Here is a 22,679-nt window from a genome sequence, read left to right as displayed (position 1 = left end):
TAGTATGTGGATTGCAGGTCATCCCCTAGAGACGAGTCAGGGTCACCACGACCTGATGCGACCACAGTTCTATGACATATATGGGTATCTCTCGCACATGCTTATGCTTCACCCAAACGTGGATATCTAGCTTTTTCGAATGATCTATCGATATGCATGCCATGTGATGGAACATGGATGAAGTTTTGGCCCCCATCTCAATAGGCCTACCATCACACACAATGGTCACACAGTCGCTCGGCTCTATCATCTAGGCATAAACTACGACCTTATCAAGGGCTAACCCAAAACCTTCCTCGATTAATTCTTTATGCCCAAGTACTTTGGGTTTTCCAACCAACCGACCTAGATCGATAAGCATAATCCGATATAAGCAAACATCATTCGCTTAGTATGGTCCTCGAGGGACCACACTCCCACTGAGCTTATGTTTCACTATAAAAATATTTTAGTACATACTCATAAGGCTTTTGAAGGCCACATAAACCCAACATCGCCGGTCTAAAAAATGTTAAAAAATAAAAAATCCAAAAAAAGTATAATAAAAACTGTCTTAGAGAGAGAGAGAGAGAGAGAGAGAGAGAAAGAGTTCAAAGAGCCTCTTAAGATTTAAAGAGAGATTGAAAGAAAACAACCCAAGTGAGACAAAAAACTTCTCATGGGAAAAAAATTTGTTCTATCAAACCCTTGCATTTGCATTATTTTCAGTACATTGCTCATTTCTTTTTTGTTGACAAAGCTCATATGGGTGATTCACGTGAAATCTTGTGAACAATATTTTTTTTTTTTTTTTGGTTATCTGTCATTGCTTCTCACATCTTCATACACAGACACAAGATGCTTGATATTTGTACCGAAGAGCACACCAGACTCTGTTGTGTATATCTGCATTGTACCAAGAGAGATCAGTCTTGGAGCTCAACAAGAAATTAAGGCTACACTTTCAAATAGCATGTGGGACATATGACCTATGCCATTGGCTACAACCTATCAGAACAAGTGACCTTAATCTAGAGAGAGAGAGAGAGAGAGAGTTTTTAATGCTACACTTTCAAATGTCATGTAATGGCCTCAAAGTAATCCGGATAAGTGACCCTAAGCCTTATCAGGTTTAGGAGAAACCATCAATAGGCCAAAAAAGCAACAACCATGCATGCCACCACCGCAATCGAGCTCGACAGCAAAGTAACCTTCGCCGGTATCTTCCCACCATCCATCCTCAAAGCCATGGCCTCATAAACAGGCCAACAATTGACCACCAGGAACCCGCATAGAACCAACTGCAGAAACAGACCATCCAAACTCCCCTGCATAATTACTCTCAAAATCCCCACTCCAAATGCTATTAAGTTAATAAGGGCAACTATGGATACGGTCAAGAAGAAGGGGGAAGCAACTCCAAATTCAAATATCTCCTGCTCATAACGCTTGCTTTGATCAGCATCCACCACTTTGCTTGTCACATTGAAGCTGAGAGAGGGAATTCCCATTGTTTGAAGAGAGAATTGGAACAAGGCAAAGGCATAGGCAGTCACTCCCTTGATCATCCACATCCTCTGACTATTGTACCATCTCTTAAAAGAGCTTCCAGTCATCAAGAATTCAGATAGGTCTTGGGCATAGGCAACTAGTGGTAGGTAGGCATAGAGAAAGAACCAGTAGTCTGAAACCTGAAAATGCAACATGTTTACTTTGGTGGGCTTTGTGTTTCTTGGTGAATTTGTAACGTTCTTACGGTCTAAGGATTGGAATTTGGAATTTGAAATTGAGATCAGGCTATTTTTGTTTTCGAAAAGTTTTTTGTTGTATTTATTTTAGAGTTTAGTACAAGAGGTTGTTTTATTCTTTTGTCAAAAGAGGTAGTTTTATTACTATTTAGTGGAAAAGAAAGTCTAAACCCTTTTTTTTTTTTTTTTCTCGATGTTGAAGTATGAATTTTATTAATTAAAAGAAAAATATACAAAGAGACCATTTTCTTTTAATATAAGGAGCTCACAGTTGCCCATGTCCATCTGATTTTAATTCAGATGATTGTAAGCATATCATTGATTGGACTCAAAGTTCAAAAATAAAAGTTTTGAATTACTGATACCCTAAGCCATCAAATTTGACAAGTATCTAAGATTGATTATGACCTCCTAGTAAGAATAATAAATGGTCTCACCGTGTACAATCCCTTAATTAAAATTGATGCAGAATAGTAGTTTTTTTCCCCCCTTTAGCGGATATAACTTTCATTCGCTAAAATTGATATACAAGCATATTGGGCTTTCCAAAATTGCCTATCAAGACTTCACAAAAATTTTAGGACCTTGTAACCCTTCTTTTTCTATTTATCTTGATAGAGCTGGAGCCCTACCAAAATAACTAAAGGCCCACCTCAACCAGGTCTAGCATTGGTTCATCTCAATATTGATCCTTACAGTTGTAATAAAAAAAAAAAAGGATTTTAAACTCTAAATATAATGTAACACATCAACTTAACCGTTCATTTCTAAATGTTCATAGATCCACAAGATCTATACCATTTTTTGAGCTACAAATTTCATATTGGTGGTGAAAATTGAATTTAAAGCCATCATAGAGATTTCTCATATCCAAAGTGTTTTGTAAACAACCTTTCGAGGTCAGGCTTTACGTTTTTTTCATAAGTCCTAAGCTTTATAGAAATTTATGTATTGTATTCTTATTTTATTCATATTTTTCCCTTATTGTTGCCAAACTCACCTAAAGGGGCAGACCAGCCAATGGACAAATTAAGTGGAGAGAGAGAGAGAGAGAGATTCATACCTTGGGAAACAAGGATGTGCCATACAAGAGAGCAAGTGGGGGGAGAAGGGCATATATGGTGATGGGAATTGAGTCTAGGGCCCAAAAGGCATAGTGAGCGTAGCCCAAACCCATGAGCAAAGAGATCCTCGATGAGCCATACGTGAGGGGACAGTATTTTGAGAAGCCCACCTCTAACAAGCCTACGCACCACCTCTTGCATTGGCTTAACAAATCATTTAGGGTAATTGGCACATCTCCAAGGAAAGCAGGCCTCTTTGGATTGCAAAAAACTGATTTCCAACCCTCACAATGAAGTCTGTAGCCCGTGTAGTAATCCTCAACTAATGAACCATATCTGAAACCAATCTGTGCAAATGACAATTGATTAGGACCAAGATTTTAAAAATGGTTGGGTAACACCGATCACATATCGTGAATTACGATCCGGTTTGGCAGGTCAACAATCTGGTCTACCAAACTGGAAATTAAAAATTTAAAAATATAAAAAAAAAATTAGCGATCTGGTCCATATGTTCGCCAAATTTTCATGGAGATCCTATTTTTTTGGTATTTCCCCCATCCGATGTGAGAAACAGACCATTGATTTTTACTTTTGTTGACCCCTATGCTTGTCAAATAGCCCAAATATTGAATAGACCCAATTTTGGGTCCAACCCCAAAGCTTGATAAATTATTACTATTGCAAGATCTAATGTTTCAAACATCGAATTGTCCTATACTAGAAACACTGAACCAACCTAGAATTGGGCTTGTTCGATATAGCATTGAGGCCTTCCTATATCTGACCTCTCAGACAACCCTAGAGTTAAAAATAAATAAAAAGAACAAGAAAAAGCGGTTGCATGGAAAATTTGAAAGAAGAAAATAAGAAAACAAGAGTAAGAGTTCTACTTAAATCTAGGGAAAACATAGAGCATTCCATAATATTGCCAAGTGTTTTTTGGTTTCTGTGTAAATCTTCCAAAGGAGAACTGATGGACGCCTACATGGTGTACCATATACCATAAACCACTAATATATTATTATATGGAAAACACTACAAAACGCCTATAGGTCAAGTTCTACAGTATTTCACCTACGGCTTTATCACCGTTTAAAGTTTATCATGCAGTCACAAATCTCTGATAGTATTTGAATTTTAATATTTTTTACAAATCATAGTGATATAAAATTTTGTAGGTGTGTGCGCCTTAGTGAGATGGACATGAATAAAATATAAAACAAATAATTTGAATGATAAAAATTACACAAAATACCCCTATAAAGTTTCAGGGGTAATTTCATCATTTTATTTTATGACTCTTATTTTTTTAATATTTTACTTTGGTGCAATTTGGTCATATGTACACACACCCCAAATTTTATATAAATCTGAATAGTATAAAAATTATAAAAATTCAAATACTACTGAACAACTGTAACAGTGTGCTGAACTTTAGACGGTGATGATGTGTAAGTGTACTATAGATCTCCACCTGTAGGCATTTTGTAGATGCTTTCTTACTATATATACTATACTTTTCCTTCCTTCAGATAAGTTTTTGTTCTATATATGGTATACTTTCCCTTCTTTTAGATAAGGTTTTGTTTTTTTGTCCTCAAGTCTACGGATAAATTTATTTAGGGATTGTACATAATGAGACCATTTACCTATTGACAAGAAAGTCATAGTTGTTTATGACCATCTGATGTGAAATTTGATAGCTTGAGTGTGTCACAAAGTTCGAAAAAAAAAATTTGAACTTTGTGCTTAGACAATAGAATAAATACAACAACTCAATTTTGCATCCAAATTTGCATCCAAAGGTCAAGATTTGTTATGACGATTTTTTCCAAAAGATAAATGGCCTCATTGTATACTTTTCCATTTGTTTATTGATGTCATGGAATGATGTATCCTTAGTTCCTTACCATCACTACATAAGCTTCTTCGACACATTCATACATAGTAGCCACTAACCAAATACGAGGCAATCTTTTATACCCTACTTTTGGTCGTTGGTTTCACGGTCTCCTTTTAGACACCGCCATGGGCTTTTCAAGAGTATTTGGGTGCCGTCATGGTGTCACCCCAACCCTAGCTTCCTCTAGAAGGGATGGTGTTTTGGTGTGGTTTCGAGTTAGTGAGACTTGGGCTCAAGGACTAGAGAGGAATCGGCTTCCTTGCTTCAAGTGGACAAGAGGATTTCCAAGCATCTCAATAAAATAGGGATGTTGTTGGTTGGTCTTTCTTTTAAGTAGGATTTCTTACCCTGTTTTTTATCTTTATAATTATAATAACAGAGTATATCTTCTTATATTAATGAATAGTTACGGTTAACATTTAAAAAGAAAAACCAGATACGACGCAAAAAGGGAAAAATTAACGATATTCCTATGCTTAAAAAGCAGAAAAAACCGCTAAAAATATGAAAATAGAGAAATGGAATTTCGAGATGCTTACTTTGGAGCCCCAATCCGTTCCTTGCTCATAAGTGCAAGCTGCAAGTTGAGAGGCATCGGCAAGGACCTTCCGGACCCAAATAAAACCCCTGTCAGATTCAGAATCAGAATCCGAATCCCAATCCTCATCCTCTTGAGGCACTGGAATTGGAACTGGACCTGGAACCGGAGGAGGACCATAAAACGCACAGCGCTGGAAAAAGGCACCGGTACCGACATAAGGGGCTCCCCAAATCCCATCCATTCCAATTGGGTTGATCCGGAAGAGACGCGTGTGCTCGCAGTGGTAAATGTCGGTCTTTGCTACGCCTTGAAAGCGCTGAGGGAACTGCACAAATGCCAGGTCCTCGTGGAGCATTGGGTCAAGCAGGTAGCACAATGCCTGGCGTGGGGCACTTGGATCACTACAGTACATGTCGCAGTCGAGCGTGAGGAGAATCGGGGCGTGGCTTAACAACCCCGACACGCGAAGCTTCAACATCAACACAAAAAATAAATGAGGGAGTTTATATAAGGCATCAATTTTATACTATAGAAATAAGGTGCACCTCAATATACGAATACTTAAAGTTGCTCGGATATTAGAAAGGAAAAGTTTGTATAAAGTAGCATTTTATGTTAGAGAAGCAAAGCGTATTTTAAAATTTTAAAATTTGAAAAATGTTTTAAAGTCGAAACACTTTCTACTTGATTATCTCGACCTCCAGATGTACGAGCATAAGGAAAAACAAGAATTTCAAATCTTAAAAATAATGCATCTTGTTTTGAGCTATCAGGACCATCTCTTTTCAATATTTTCAAATGTTTATAGATCAGCTCGATCTGCACCATTTTTTGAAATTTTACATTTTATAATTGAGTGTAGTTTGCATAAAGATGCATCCATAGGTGTAGAGGTAAGGTGTACCTTCAAATTTTATCATGGTATATAATTTTGATGTAAAATGTTTTTAGGATTATCTCAAAATCTATTTTTATATCTAATTATAACATTTTAAATTTAAAAAATGGTTAAAATCAAGTAGATTTATTAACATATGAAAATCTTGAAAATGGACGGTGCAGATAATATGTTGTAAAATACACTATTTATGAGACTTAAAATCTTTTTATTTTTCATAGTCATACATGTCGATATCAAGATGATCAATCAAAGGGTTTTTCAACATTAAAACTACCTTTTCCGATGGATTTTTGAGGGACATCTGTAGTTCTACATTATAAGGTTGCATCCTTATATAATTTTTTTCCTTTATAATTAGGGTTCAACATGGATTTTCAAGCCACCAAAAGTTTTTGACACTAGAACTCCATATTCCAGCAAAACTTAGAGTTGTCTTAGTTGTATAGTATATAATATGGGCCTTATATAATCTTCACCCTATTAGAAGACCTTCCAATTGATCTCTTGACATTGATATGTATTGATACGAAAGAAAATAGAATTTCAAATTTTAAAACTAATGCATCTTTTTATAAATTACATATACCATCTATTTTCAGGATTTTTAAGTATTTATATATATGCTCGATCTGGACAATTTTTTAAGCTTTGAATTTCACAATAAACAATGAAAAATAATATATTTATATCATTACAAGACTTTCTGACACCAAAACTGCATCTTTCTCTACAACTTGGAGGTGCGTCACACTTTGATTGTGGTTTATGCATTGTACAAACCTCCCCTGTTGAGGCTATTCCACAAGTTTGTGTGGGGCTGTAATTATTTTTTTTTATTTATTTTTTATTATCTTTCTTTTTTTAACATCAGCTCGTGTAATGCTGTAATGGGTAGACCTCGACGTAGACTTGGCCTGGCTCGATCCAGTTCTGTCAGACAACCCCAACCTACCAGTCTAGCGCCTGGGTCATGTCAAGCCAACCAAAACATAGAAAACTATAATTGTGTCAAGCCTAGATCATGTCAAGTCAGCCAAATCACACCAACAGCATAGGCCAAACACAATTGTGCCGGATCTTGTTGGCCTCAAACCCGAACCACTCAATCTAGTTTTGGGGTCCAAATGGATCAATTTGACCTATTGGTCACTGACCTGATTAACACCTTTTTAGTAAGAAAGAGAGATGTTGGCAGGCCAATTATTTTTGGAAACTTCATTAAATAATTTAATCTTTTTTTAAAATAGTTCCCGAATTTTTGGCATCTTGGTCAGTAAGGAAAATCATAGCATCCACATGACGCACACTTGAAGGGTCAGATTTAATCGGGGAAGATTTGTAGACTACAAATTGATTTAGTTTTTTTATTTTATGATTTTTATTCATAAATTATCTTTGCCTAAAAATTGGGTTGTTGATTCATTTTTTATAAGTTGCGCCCAATAAAATAAACAAATAAATATAGGAAATGTATATAATGAGAGCTTTTACTTTTGATACAATCATCATTGACTATTAGATTTGAAACCAGGTGGTTCATGATATATCGTTCTTTGAGCACAAAGCCCAAAATAAGATTACTCAAATATTGTGATACACTTTCTTGTATTAGATTTCACATCCAATGGCTAAAATTGATTATATCTTCCTTGTACCAACAATAAATGGTCTTATAGTAGACAATCTCATATATATATATATATATATATATATATATATATATATATATATATATATGTGTGTGTGTGTGTGTGTGTGTGTGTGTGTGTGTGTTTGTGTATGTTTCATATATGTGTGCGCGTGTTATGTGTGTGTGTGTGCGCTGAATAGAAACTTATCAAAATAACCTTGAATGGTCAAGAAGTGTTTTGATATTTTTTATTTGAATTATTTCATTTTCATTTTTAATGGATGTGCCATTTTTAGATGTATTTTTCCATGATAATAGTTGTAAAAAATAGAAATAACACATAAATTCAAATTTTAGCCCTTGCATAAGCCAATTTCAATATCTTAGGGTGCATTTGTTTTTCTGAAAGATATCTTCTGGAGAGTTGAATATTTTTAAATCTTTTGGAAAGTTTAATGTTTTGTTTTAGAAATTTTAAATAAGTTTTGGATACTGTGTTTGATAACCTGTTAGAATGTTAAGAAAATTCTAGGTACTATGTTTGATAAACAGTTAAACCTTGCATAACAAATTCTGGGTACTTTGTTAAGAAAATTTTGAGTACTCAATTAAACATTCCATAACAAAACATTCAATTTTTTAGAAGATTTAAAAACATTTAACTTTTCATAAGTTATATTTCAAAACAACAAACGCGCCCTTAGGGTGCTTGTGCACCATCAATTGTTATACCATGCTTATCGGTAATTTGGTATCTAGATACATTAGAAAAAAGATATAATACGACCATTTATATTAGTATATAGAGGTTATAATTAAGCTTGACCATTTGATTTGAAACCAAATAGTTGCATTTTGTTCTATTGACCAAGCTCAAAGCTGAAAAGATTTTTAAACTTTATGATGCACTCAAATTTCACATCATATAGTTATAGGTAACTATGACATCTTTGTACCAAAGGTGAATAGTCTCGTAACATACAATCCAGATTTCACATCAGATAGTAATAGGTAATTATGACATCTTTATACCAAAGGCATATAGTCTCATAAATCTGCAATCCTATGTGTATATATATACAGGGAAAAGTTTTAATAAGGTTGCAACCTTAAAATGTAGAATCACAGATGCACCTCAAAAATCTATCGGAAATGTTGTTTTAACGTTGAAAAAATCGATCATCTCGACATCGAGATGTATGAATATGAAAAAAAAAAAATTTGAGTCCCGAAAATAGTGCATCTTGCAACACATTATCTACACCGTCCATTTTCAAAATTTTCATATATTTATGGATCTACTTGATTTTAACCATTTTTGGATTTTAAAATTTTCTAATTAGGTATGAAAATAGATTTTACGATAATAATAAAAAAAAATACAATAAAATTACATAAAATTTTAAGGTGTGCCTTAATTGGATTGTTTAAGATTGCAACCTTATAGAAACCGCACCTTACATATATATAGTAGGGAGTCATGTATATGTTTTTATTTAATTTATTTGCATGCATATATCCATTGTTGGATCAAAGAGAATGAAATTAAGCATGTTTCATTTGGCATCACACCCTCTATGCAAGTATGGATTTGTATGGTATAACACAACGTTTAGAGACTTGGCTCGTTCCTTGGATTCATCCTCGGCTCGAGTCAAGTAAATCGGATGAGTATGAGTAGACTTGAGCAGTTCTTGTGTAAGACCAAGAAATGGTATAAAATAAAATAATGTAAAAGAATTATTAAAAATACTTAAAATCCAAATCATTAAAAGTCTGTAAAGTCCAAGAAATATATATATAAAAGATGGATTATTGGAAATTTTGAGATATGCCTTGAAATATTTTAGAAAAAAGAAAAATTTTGAGTATATAAACCATAAAAACTACATAAATAAATTTAAACTGTATTTATAATTTTAGCAAAATTTTGAGTTTTTAATAAATTTTAACAAGTGCAAATTGGCCCTTGGAACTCACCTAACCCATAAGCCGAAGCCGACTTACTCGGCCGATTCCGAATGGACTCAATCGAGTCGTTGGACACTGGTATAACTAGTTACTGCATACAAATTTATGCAGTCATGTAACAATACATCAGCTTTTTAAAAACCGGATCAATGGGACAGCCAATAAATCTGTGTTGGATCAACGATCCAGCTTGGACTTGGATCAATATAAAAAAAAAAAATCATTTGCTCACAACTCTGTATCAGATCTACGATCTAGCTCAGACCAAGATCAATCTAAATTATTGAAAAAAAATATTAAAAAATAAATAAAAATAAAAATAGGGGTTTATAAAATGGGGATTAAAAAAGACCTAAAAAATATTTAAAAAGCTTTAAAAAATAAACAAAATTTATACAAGGTGGAGTTGCAGAGGAAATGAGCCAAGACCTATACCACATCATAACCAATTTGGTCCCGACCGATTACGATTTAGACCGGCAAATCCGGATAAAAAATCGCTTGGTATGTATCGAGGTATGCACATAGTGTGGGAGCTAGGAACCAACCAAAGCATTGAGAGCACCGGCCTTGAAACGATGTTGAGTTCCCTTCCTTTTCTCCCTTGACAAGTATACGAGGTTTGGCATTGGGTGCCCTGACACATCCACATCCTTTCCCTTCTCTAACACTACCTGCCAAACATCGAAGGTTATGAACGGCCAGGATTCTACCAGACCTGTGTATTAATGGAAAAATCTCAACCCACTTGATAAATTTGAATCTTCTACCACTTAGAAATCAAGGGATAGATAATACCATTGCTTCTATAATTTTAAAAACATATTATCACTTTGAATGGCATACATCGGACATTTTGGAGGCTTGCATTTTTATGTAAGTTTTATTATGTGTTTCAATGATAATTAACTTTATTGTCTAAAATTAATATTCGTTTGATAATATTAATTTTGCTTCGTTCGTATCTTGTATTATACATAATATAATTGTTTAACATTTTTTGTGATATCTAGCTATTTTTAGCTATTTCTAATTAAAATCATGTCATTTTCAACAAATTACTATGAATAAAATAAAAAGAGCTTTTTTAGGGAATTGAGCTTGGGTCAAGGTGATAGTAAATGGTTTTTTATAGCACTACGTCTCAAGTTCCATTCTCATGTAGTAATCTTGTCAAAAAAAAAAAAAAGGAGCTTTCCATTCTCATGTAACTTTGTCAAAAAAAAAAAAAAAAAGAGCTTTTCATAAAAATAAACTTATAAGTAAAACTGCCTATAGGTTTATATAAGATGACTTTATGATGGACATGGCCAAACAACTGATAATTCATTATCATGAATAATTTAATGAAAATAGTGAATTCCCAATAATAACAAATAGTCAAATACATGCAAACAAGCAAACATGCCTTAGTCTATCCAAGAGATGTTGTCATTATCGCCTGTAGTTTACTATCATTGAATTTATTTTCACGCTTGTGAATATTAGGGTTCAGACAATCAATTTTCAAAGGAAAACTTATGATCCTCATGGCCATGATTCCTCTACAGTCATAAGGATTATAACATGCTTTTCCATTCAATTTTTAAATATTGAATTCCTACAAGAGGTCACAATTAGATATCAAATTAGAAGGCTTAGGATATCTGATAAGGCTCAAAAAAAATTTCTTTTGAAATTTAAGCCTAATCAATGACACATTCGCAACTATATGGTTTGAAATCATATAGACAAGAATGACTATAATCTCCTTGTATTACAAAAAAGCAAATTGTCTCTTTATATACTTTTCTCGTTAAATATATTCCATTTTCTAGGCATGAAGCATCTTGTGGCATAGAAGCCCAGAGTCATTTTTTCATAGTGGACTATATTTTACAATGGTGACCCCCAAAAATTAGTCTATTAATGTAAAATGTCCCCAAAAAAAAAAAAAAATTAAGGAAAAAAACAAATTTAGAGGAGACTAGAAAGGGAAACAACCTGAATTACTGTAGGATGGTCTTGAGGAGTGAAATGTGATGTCCATGGCTTGAAGGCAAGGCACTCTTCTTGGTTAGCTAAGACATCATAACTAACGCACCCTTTGCTTACAACACTTTCCACTTTGTCTTTCATTGCCTCATACCTCACCTGCACACATCAAGTCTTCAATGGAGACTGAAAAAAATAATACCAATAATTACTTGATGCTTTGAAGGGTGCAGATTAAACCTAGCCCTATCCAAGGACCGTAAAATAATTTTATTTCTTATTTTTATAAATCTGGTTGCGGTAAACTTTCACACTCAGTCTTAGCTTTTGGATGAAAGCGAAAAGAGCTATTTATCACTTGGACTTTGACAAGACTTAACTAACGACTGCACTCTCTCAACAAGAAAGGCTATTTACTTTGGTTGGGCTTTGATATTGTGCCAATGAGTGTAGTTGCGCAGGAAAAAGCCCTCATGCATTGACGTTGCCCTATAAGTACAAAAGAAAAAATTGTCTTAGTCTTCAAAAGCTCAACTTTTGAATTGGCTCAGAGACTTACAATTTTTGTGTTTTGTGGGGTTCAAAAGTATTCGAATTGCTTAAACATTTCAATTTTTGTGCTTTGGGCAGGTTGGAAAGACGACTTTTAAACCCCCCAAAGTATTTGAACTTTTTTTTTTTTTTTTTTTTTGTATTTTGGGTGGTATGAAAGTTGAAATTTCAAGCTAGGAGTGAAATAGAAGTTACCAAAGCTCTGCAATTTTGGACCTCACCTTAAGATATCCTAAAGTATACTATCCTTTGATATCGAAGCTTATTTTACGTTTGTGCATATTCTTATTACCAATTGAATGGACAACGCATTTGTGAGATTTGAAGAAATTTCTCTTAAGGGTTGGTCTTGCACCCACAGCATGTGGACGTTTAAAAGGTGGACATGCACCTTTCAATGGTTCAGATTGAACCATGCTCATTATTTTAAATAAAAAAGTAAAATTGATATTAATCTGAAATTTTTCTTTTAGGTTTATTTTATATGTAAGATTGAATGAAATTAACAAGAAATTATTCGAAATAAAAATATTGACCAAAATAAATTTAAAGGTATTTTGGTAATTTTTTAAAAAATATTTTTTAATCTTTTTTATTTAGCTATATTGATAAGAATACACCTATACACCAAAATTTAGATAAGTATTTATTTAAATAAAATAAAATAAAAAATATAAGACTAATTTTTGGCCATTGGATATGGTCGTATGAGAGCTCAACTAGTAGAAGGGTGTTCACATGATACTTTTTTTTATTTTATTCTCTATTGAAGTTCTGTTTTATGAAATTTTTAAGAGATTGTATACAATGAGACCATTTACTGTTGATACAAGTTCGTCACAATTAGTTACAACTATCCGATATGAAGTTTGATAGCATGGATGTATCACAAAGTTCGAGAAAATTTTTTTAGAAGCTTGAGCTTGGTCAATGGAATAATTGCAATCGCCTAATTTCACATCTAATAGTCTAGATTAATGTGACCAACTTGTACCAAAGGCAAATGGTCTCATTATCTTAAATTACTAATGAGAGTACCTAGGGGCAATTGTTTTGCCTCATATTTGGCACCAACACTCTCTTGGTGGTGACATACCATATTGGCGTCGACACAGCATATTTGGCGCTGACACTCCTGACAAAGAAGAAGATTGTGAAAGAAATTTTTAAAAGATAAATTGGAATCTGGCAATATTTTAGAATGGAAATGCAGTGATTATAGGCTATTCATTTTAAGAAAGAAAAAATAATAAAATTGTTTACCTAAGAGAATTTTTGAACTCCATGAATTGTAGAACCTATAATCATCAATAACAATTGACAATTAAAAAAAATTGATTTTTAGCGTTATCAAAGGGCTAGATTTAGCATGTAGGATCCTTGGGAACCCTTCTCTTTGGCAACAAAAAAACCCAAGTACCTGGATTTTATTTATGATGGTGAATGTAGCTGACTAAATGCAAAATAGTTAGTTGTACACAAGGAACACATTTTCAAAAAAAGTATGAAAATTAAAGCAAACATAAAAGTCACACTGCAATGCTATAAGATTATGAGGTTTAATCCCAAATGAGCTACGTCCACAGACTTAAAAAAGACAGAATCCACTATAAAATTATAATTTAGGTCATGATATATGCGTCTCTCCAAATATAGGCAAAACTATCGCCAATATTTTCATGTTTAACTTTCTCTCCCAACCAAGTAGCAGTGTGAATCAATTTCCTCTTTTTCATAGCTATATTGGTATCGAAACAAGGATTTTGATAGCAACTAAGAGACTTTTTTGCTCAAAAAATGAAAATTTAACCAAATCCAAAACCCCATGAAAAACTACCTCTCTAGGAGGTCATGTCTCAGTCTCTTAGAGAAATATTGCTCTCTTGGTAATCCATTCTCATGAACCCAAATGGGTAGGGTATTATGTTTTCATTAGGGTTTCTTCATTCCTTTCAAGATATCCATTATTTCCATTTACTCAATGACTATAATACCCTCAATCTTTTGAAGAAAATATAGGTGTAGTAATTTTGGCTATCACCAATCTAAGGATCTACATCTTGATAACAAAATCATGATATTAACCTTGCCTACCTCGTTTGGATAGGTTTCTTGAATATTTTCCTCTTGCCTCCATTGTGGATTTTTATAAGGGTATGGTTTGTTTAAGATTGTAACTTTAAACAATCAAAGTAAGGCGCAACTCTAATTTTTATCATAAGATGTAAAATTTGTTTCGAAAATTATTAGAATAGCCTTAGTATCCATTGTCATCTGTAATTATAAAATTATCAACTCCAAAAATGTTTCAAATCAAGTAAATCTATATAAAGAAAAGTATACAATGAAACATTTACTTTTGGTATAAGATGGTCACAATTAATCTTGACCATTATTTGATATGAAATTGGGTAACTACATTTATTCCATTGACAAAGCTCAAAGTTCAAAAGAATTTTTTTAACTCTGGAACGCACCCAAGCTATCTAATTTCACATCAGATGGTTGTAAGTAATTGCGACCTCCTTGTCCCAAAGGTAAATGGTCTTATTGTATACAATCCCAATCTATAAACACATGAAAATACTAATAATATATGGTCTAGATAATGTGTTTCAAGATGCATTATTTTTTGGACTCAAAATCTTTTATTTTTTTCATATTCATACATCTTGATATTGAGTTGATCAATTAGAGGGGATTTCAACGTCAAAATAGCCTTTTTTAATGGATTTTTGAAGTGCACCTTAATTCTACATTTTAAAGTTACAACCTTATATAAATTTTTTCCTTTTTATAAACAATTTGGCTCCATAATTTTGCACCAGAAACTATGTACCCATCTAAGATATGTTTTTCTCCACCAAAAACAAAAACCTCGGCTTTCTATAAATATTGTGTTCTAATACCAACTATGGGGTTACTGGGAAACCCTTGCTTGCATAACTAGAGATACCAAATATATGGATCTAATATAAGATTATATGTATGGTTGGCTAGATGCAAAATATATGAATACAACAATAAAAGAAAGTGTGAAAACCAAAGCAAACACAAAAGTCGCACTACAAGGACACGATTTATGCAATCCATTCTAAATGAGCTACTCTCAAGACCTGGAAAGACAAAATCTCTTATAACAATGATAATTACAATTTTAGGTTACAAGATATGTATCCACTTTAAACATCACCAGGACCCCTCACTGATCTCCTACTAAACCTCCTTTCCTCTCCAAACAACAATACATATCAACCCTACTAAACCTCTCCAGAAACACAACATTGAGAGCTACTGCAAAACTCTCTCTCTCTCTAAAGTGGAAATTTAACCAATCCAAAATCTCATAATAATGCTACCTCTATCTTGAAAACCATATTTCACTCTCTGGGAGACTTTTCTCTCTCCAGGAGATTTATGCCCATGAACCCAAATGAGTGACCTAAAATGGTGAGTATTATGTCTTCGTTGATCTTTTTTTTTTATAGAGGTTAGGAGTGCTTATCTTGCTTCAATGGGTTGTGCTTATGAAGTCCAAAAATCACATTTTTCCTTGGAATGTTCTTTCCATAGGCTTCTTCGTAAGGCAACAAATTGACTAAACTTTCAAAAACGAAGTAGGGTGGACCAATATAAATGAAAAAAAGTTTATATGGTGCCTAGGCCGTAAACAATAAAATGAGAGTCCACGTCAAAAAGTTCACTAGAGAATGTCCAAATATCTTGAAATTGATCATCTCGACATCAAGGTGAGTGAACATGAGAAAAAAAGAAAAAAAGGATTTCAAGTTTTGAAAATAGTACATCCTCGAACACATTTTTGGACCGTCAACTTTCAAGATTTTTAAGTTTTCATGGATCTGATCGATCTACACTATTTTTTAAATTTTAAATTTTATAATTAAAAATAAAAATATATTTTACGGCTATCACAACAATTTTCAATATTTAAACTACATTTCTTAACACTATTTGAAGGTGTAGGTTTTACTTTGATTGTTTCGAGCCTCAACTCTATACAAACCGCACCCATATATAAAGTAGGGAAGACGGACAGCAGACTAATGAAACACCCAGGATTTGTTCGGGTATTTTGTCGTAGTACGGAGTTTCTATGAATCGGCCAACCCATATGTATGTATACGTCTCCCATCTAAAATTTGTTTTTAATATGGATTTTTTATCTAACTTTTTTTTTTTTTTTTTTGTAGATTCATCATCAAGACAAAGTAATTACAAATATGAACAAAAATTAAAAATTTTAAATTAAAAATATAGACGTTTGGTGCTTTTTGGTGCATCGTCCATATAAAAATTACAGGGTACACTTTGTATAACGTCCATCGTTTGTGCGTCCGTTGACTCACACAACATTGTTTTTTAGCCGTATACATCACTCTCTCAATTTTAAATCCGCCATATTCATTAGGGAAATTTTTTTTAAAAAAAACCTCCGTTTGTACATTGTAGGTATCCTTCACTCTAACACTTTTAATATAACACTATTAATTTCAACACTATTTATCTTTGCAACCACCCTCAAATAAAAAAAATAAAATTTTTTGAACCAAAATACCCTATTTTAACCCTTGACTCCAAAACGTGATGCCCAACATCTGTCGCCCAACACCCTCAAGTCTACTTTTTTACTTTGATGATGGTTACAATTATAAAAAATTTGAGGTTACAAGTGTAATTTAGAAAATACTGGGGGTGGCATGTTTGAAAAGTAGAGCCAAGGGGGGTTTCTATAATTTCCCTCTTTATTATTAATTATGTCTCACTCTCACCTTAGCCACATTTTTATTTTAGGATTGTATATTATAACATCATTTATCATTATCACACAGATCAATTTGGATGGTTTGGTGTGTGTTAAATTTTTATTTTTTATTTTTTAACTTGAAGTCTAGTCAACAATATATTTGGAACTCCCCGATTTAAAATATATGGGACAAAAGTGATTGTGACTTCTTGTTCTAAGAGTAATGATCTCTTTGTATATTTTTTATTTAAAGGCTACTTCACTCTTCGCACTTATTTAGTGGGCCACCCAAACGTGATTATAGTAGCTCCAACTCTTTCACTTGGGTCACCTACTTTCTTCTATTACGTTATCACGTATTAACACTAGGGTTGGCGATTCCAGCTTGGCCTGGTCAGCCTGGCTCTAAAAACTAAGGGCCTGAGCTACAAGATGTAGCCCAAATGCATTGGCCAGCCACGATAGCCCGAGAATTGGATCAGGCCAGCCACCATAGCCTGAGGACTAGGCCTTAGCCACGGCCACAACCGGCCCGACCCGAGCCATATATTTTTTCTTATTCCATGCGGTACAAAATCTACTCACTGTTTTCTTCCTCTACAAAATCATTTGAGTTGACACCTCCAGGTTGAATCCAAATGTGTCCTTACCAAAACTAGGTAAACCATGAATTTTGTGAAAAAGACAATGGTAATCCATGTGCTCCCACTTGCGTTGGTCTTCTTACCAAAGCACTGCACTTACTGCTTGACTGCAGCCAATAATGCAATGAGTATCAAATCTGAATAGGATCCTCCTGTTCAAACTAGTGCAACCATTTTTCAACGGATCCGGTCTCTATGCGGCCAAGCCTGTTTATGTAGAAATGTGGGTTTCTTAACAAATCTATTTTTGAGACGGATTTTAGGACTTAATTTTTAAGGACATGTCTAACATGGGGATCATGAATATGAAAAAATAAATAAAATTTAAAAACTATAAAGAACAATTCTAGTAAAAAAACATTTGGACCATTAGTTTCCTTTGGTTTTTTTAGATAGAATACCTACTTGCATCCATCTTTAAGATAGATGCTTTACACTTTCTGGATCGCATATGTAGAAATGTGGTCCAGCACAGATGAAACAATTTTTCTTTTGAACTCCTCATATCATTATGACTAAAGAAAGGGTATATAATGGTTTGAACAGGTGCACAAATAAAAATTTCCACAAGAGTATTCATAAAATTTGGCCGGTCCGCTTTTTAGAACACTATTATTAATACCTAATAAAGCTACAGCCAAAGCTAAATGATCCAAACAACCGATTCACTACCCTGAACTGGGGTTCTATTTTCTTTAGGAAAATTTGAGGCATTGCCCTGAAAATTTGAGATTGCAAACTCCTAGAGTGTTCATTTTTCTTTCAAAGGTTGATTTGAGCATATACATCAAATCTAAAGTGATTAAATAATCCTCAGAATATGTCAACCTATATTCAGAATGAATTTCGTTAAAGTGCGTACCTTAATATCGTTATAATCACCATAAGAGCACCCATTAACCATGCCACTAGTGAAGTAAGCCTCCGGGCTTCTTAGTTGGATTCCATGGCTCCTACAGAAGGGCAGCCAGTGCTTTGCAAACTTAGCAGCCTCCATGAAAGCAAACAGGGTGAGCTCCGACCCGCCATCGTCAGAAACATAGACCGAGATTTTATCAGTCGGATAATCAAATGCCATAGCCGAAAGAGCTGTGTTAACAACCCCTATAGGAGGCTCCTTAAAAGGGTCAGCAGTGCAAACGAACACATCAATCGCTGGAAGACTCGATTCCTTGATAATTTTGGTGAGATTCTCCGACAAAGTTTGCCGAAAAATCGGTTTCCATCGAAATCCCAGACTAAGGGCCCAGCTCAAGCCAAAGGTCAGCTCAGCAATGAGCATGGGCAGACATGGAAGGCATGCTAGCCTATAGTAAGCTAGGGCAAAGATCCCACACGTGTGGAGGAAAGCGAGAAAACGGTTGATCCCCACACATGTGGATACCTGAAGCTTATGGAGAGGAAGGGGCATGGATTTCTCTCCTCCAATATCGGCCATGGCTTTTGTGCAGTCTCTCTATCTCAGACCTTGGACTCACAGTCAAGCGATATATATTTATAACGCATGAGATCTTGGGAAACTCGTGTGAGTTCGCATGCTTGTTAGGGGATAATGCAGGGGTGACGTGATAGCTTGTGGTTGTTATAACATGCAACGTAGGCGACAAATGAAATGAAGATACGTCAACAAAAGCGGCCCAACTCAAGCATGGGCCCAGACTGTGTGATGGGGTGCCTCTGAACCGTCTGATTTGGGATGTGAACAAGATAGGTTGTGCATTCCGAGACGGTCTACGTAACGGACGATGCTGATTGAAGTTTCTGGCTTCCTCGGGAATGTTCGTTGTATTCTACAAAAGGAAAGGATAGATTGGTTTTTGGACATGTTTGGTAGATTTGAGAGCTTCAATCTCAAACATTAAACCCTTTCTAAATCTCTTCTAAATCAAAATAAATTTGCTAGGAACATTTATTAGATTAAAAAACAAAAAAAAACAAAAAGAAGAAGCCGATTCATGCCAATCACATATAGTTAATAACTATCAATACATCTATATTATAGGAAAGGGACTCGGGGTCGTGGTGGTAGCATCCCACACCCAGTTACCAGGTATCTCCGACTGTTGATACCCCCAATTAATCCTTCAAAATGTAACATCCCAATCTATTGAAAAACGGGTACGGGTATGTCTTCCCTATTGAATTACCGGAGAAAAAAAAATGTACATTATGGAAAATTTGTTTCATGTGGGTATCTGTATTATGGAAAAATGTTTCATGTGGGTATCTGTATTATGGAAAATTGTTTCATGCGGGTTGGGCCACATTTCTACGATATGCAGTTTAGGGGTATAAAGCATCCATCTTAAAAATAGATGCAAATAAGTGGTTCATCTAAACACAATTGTAACTAATGGTTCAAATGTTTTCTTAATATAATTATTCTTTTCTAGTTTTCAATTTATTATATTTTTCATATTCATGATGTTTATGATAAAGATTATATATTTTCTAAATAATATATTTTTAAAATATATTTATTGCCAACCCCGCATTTGTACAATATGTGGGCGGGCCGCATAGAAATCGTGTCCCTATATTATTAGGGAATATATACTATGAGACCATTTATCATTGTTTCAAAAAAATCATAATCACTTTTAGTCATAAGATGTCAAATTCGATGTCTTGGTTAGTATCATGAATTTAGAGAAATTTTATATTGAACTTTGAGTAAACGGCACACTTATAATCACTCAATTTAAACTCTAACAAATAAGAGTGCTTGTCACATCTTTGTACCAAAAGTAAAGGACCCAGTTTTTATGCGGTCAAGCCCACACATATTATACGGCAGTCCCCACATCTAGGACGTCTATGTAGGTATTAGTTGATGCTTCTCAAATACTAAGATGGGCAACCAGATAACCGAAAATAAGTAGTTTTCAAAGGCTTGCTACAAAAAAATTTAGAGAAATTTCCTCTTCCCATACATGCAGCGCTCCCTTATCCCCAAAAAAATTTGCATCCCATACTCTCTCTTTCCTTTCTTACTCTCTCGCTATCTCCCTAACCTATCTTTGCATATTCTCTCCATTTTCATGGCCGAAGATGGGTGGTGTTTTACTGAGAGAAAAAATATGTGTATGGTAATGAATATTTGAATAGTGAATACCCACCTGTATTTAGGGAGAGAGAAATTGAATCAAAACAAGAGAGAGAATGTGCATTTCTTTCCTTGGACTATACTTTGCTTTAAGAAAGAAACCAATTTAAAACAAGAGCTAGATTTTCTTTTTTTGGACTAAACTATAGTTTTAACTTTTAAGAGAGACAAAAATGGATCGAAACAAGAGAGATTCCTTGGATTACTTTATTTTAAGAAAGAAAAAATTTGATTCAAACAAAACAATCTAAAGAGAACCAAAACATTCTAAAGAGAGAAACTCTTATACGTCTTGAATTGGGTATGCCAAGCACTTGGACCAAGTTTTATGTTTTCCCCTCCTCGCTCTCTAATCCTAATGCTTTTGGAGATAACGCCATTGTAAACATACTTGTTACATAGAGAGAGTTGTGTATGAAAATGGAGGAATATGAAAATCATGGGTGAAAGAGATAGAGATAGAGATAGAGGCAAGTGATGGAAAAATGATATATAAAGCTGTTTGGTTAGCAAATATTTTAGAGAAGTTTGAGAGACAGAAGAGAGAGAGAAAGAGAGAGATGTTGAAGAGAGCTGCAAGTAGTTCCTATTCATGATGATGGGCGAGCCACATCAGAAAAAGGCAATCAAAATAGCTGGAGCAAACCCTCAGACATAAATCTTTTCACATATATGAATATGAAATTTGGTACATGTCATCATATCAATGGACACCTAAAAAAATATTAAAAATATTTTTAATAAAATATAATAATCAAAATACCTCTTGCAAATTTTAGTTCTATTTTTTAACATTTTAGTTTATTGAGAATATTTTATTTTTATTTTTTTTATAGGTGCGACTTTACGAGAGCACTGGATAGCTAAAATTTGGTGTCAAAATAGTTTGGAAAAAAATTTAAAATAAAATAGTGTAGAGACATGATATTGTGATTGGGGCCATATCAGCCGTCCATTTAGAATGGACGGTTGGATAGGGGGAAACATATAAGTTATATGCAGTAGGGGAAACATAGAAAGCTTGCCCATTTATGTAATGGGTGCGGTTTGTATAGAGCCGAGGCTCTAAACAATCAAAGTAAAGCGCACCTTCAAATAATGTAGAGAAATGTAGTTTCAATACTAGAAATCTTTGTGATAGCCTTAAAATGTATTTTCATCTTTAATTATAAAATTTAAAGCTTTAAAAATAATGTAGATCGAGCAGATCTACGAAAACTTCAAAATATTGAAAATTGACGATCTAATGCCCTATTTCCAAAACTTGAAATCCATTATTTTCTCATGTCCATGCATCTTGATGCCCAAATGATCAATTTGATACCTTTTGGACATCAAAACAACATTTCTAGTTAAATTTTTGAGGCGAGCTCTAATTTGATTGTTTAGAGCAGGCGTGCTCTAATTTGAATGTTTAGAGCCTCAGCTTTATATAAACTTTTTCCTTATGGAATTTAATACATGCAAGACATTTAGGTGTAAGGACAAAATGCCCCTAGTTGCTCCTCATTACTAACCCTAAACTATGTGTCCGTTATTTTGTAACCCGAAATAAACAAGAGTATAAATTAATGAATTAATACCTTCAGGTTTTCTGTCCTAAATAGACATATTTTAAAAAAATTGGATTTTTTTAGGAGGTACCTAAATGATGAAAATACAAAACAACTCCTTAAATGTCAATTGGGATTATTTGACCCCTTAATAATTTTGTAAGGGATTTCAATGGAATAATGTATTTTTTTTAATGTAAGAGAAATAAGAAAAAAATTATTAAAATATCAACCAGATAAATAAAAAAAAAAAACAGTTAATAGACAATTTTACCTAAACATGGTTATTTTAAATATCCATTTGTTTAGGTGGCTCCACAAGAACTTGGCAAAAAAAGGTTCACC

The 22,679-nt window shown here is 33.9% G+C and overlaps 1 protein-coding gene across 2 annotated transcripts; it reads right to left on the bottom strand.

Moving 5' to 3' along the window:
- Nucleotides 1-847: 847 nt before the first annotated feature.
- LOC18442323 (cellulose synthase-like protein G2) lies at nt 848-19,150 on the bottom strand. Of its 2 annotated transcripts, XM_020672323.2 has the most exons (7): nt 18,538-19,150; nt 13,363-13,401; nt 11,724-11,873; nt 10,289-10,414; nt 5,237-5,707; nt 2,791-3,138; nt 848-1,670 (listed from the first exon to the last, which is right to left on the bottom strand). In XM_020672323.2, the coding sequence occupies exons 1-7, from the start codon at nt 19,111-19,113 to the stop codon at nt 1,125-1,127; spliced, it is 2,256 nt and encodes a 751-aa protein (XP_020527982.1). In that variant the 5' UTR covers nt 19,114-19,150; the 3' UTR covers nt 848-1,124. The 2 variants fall into 2 exon arrangements, with proteins under 2 accessions (XP_020527982.1, XP_006852607.1); XM_006852545.4 differs by lacking the exon at nt 13,363-13,401.
- Nucleotides 19,151-22,679: the final 3,529 nt, after the last annotated feature.

Source organism: Amborella trichopoda, chromosome 1, assembly GCF_054954075.1.
Source record: "Amborella trichopoda isolate Santa Cruz 75 chromosome 1, AtrichopodaSantaCruz75HAP2 v2.0, whole genome shotgun sequence".
Lineage (NCBI taxonomy): Eukaryota > Viridiplantae > Streptophyta > Magnoliopsida > Amborellales > Amborellaceae > Amborella > Amborella trichopoda.
This window is presented reverse-complemented; position numbering and strand designations above follow the sequence as displayed.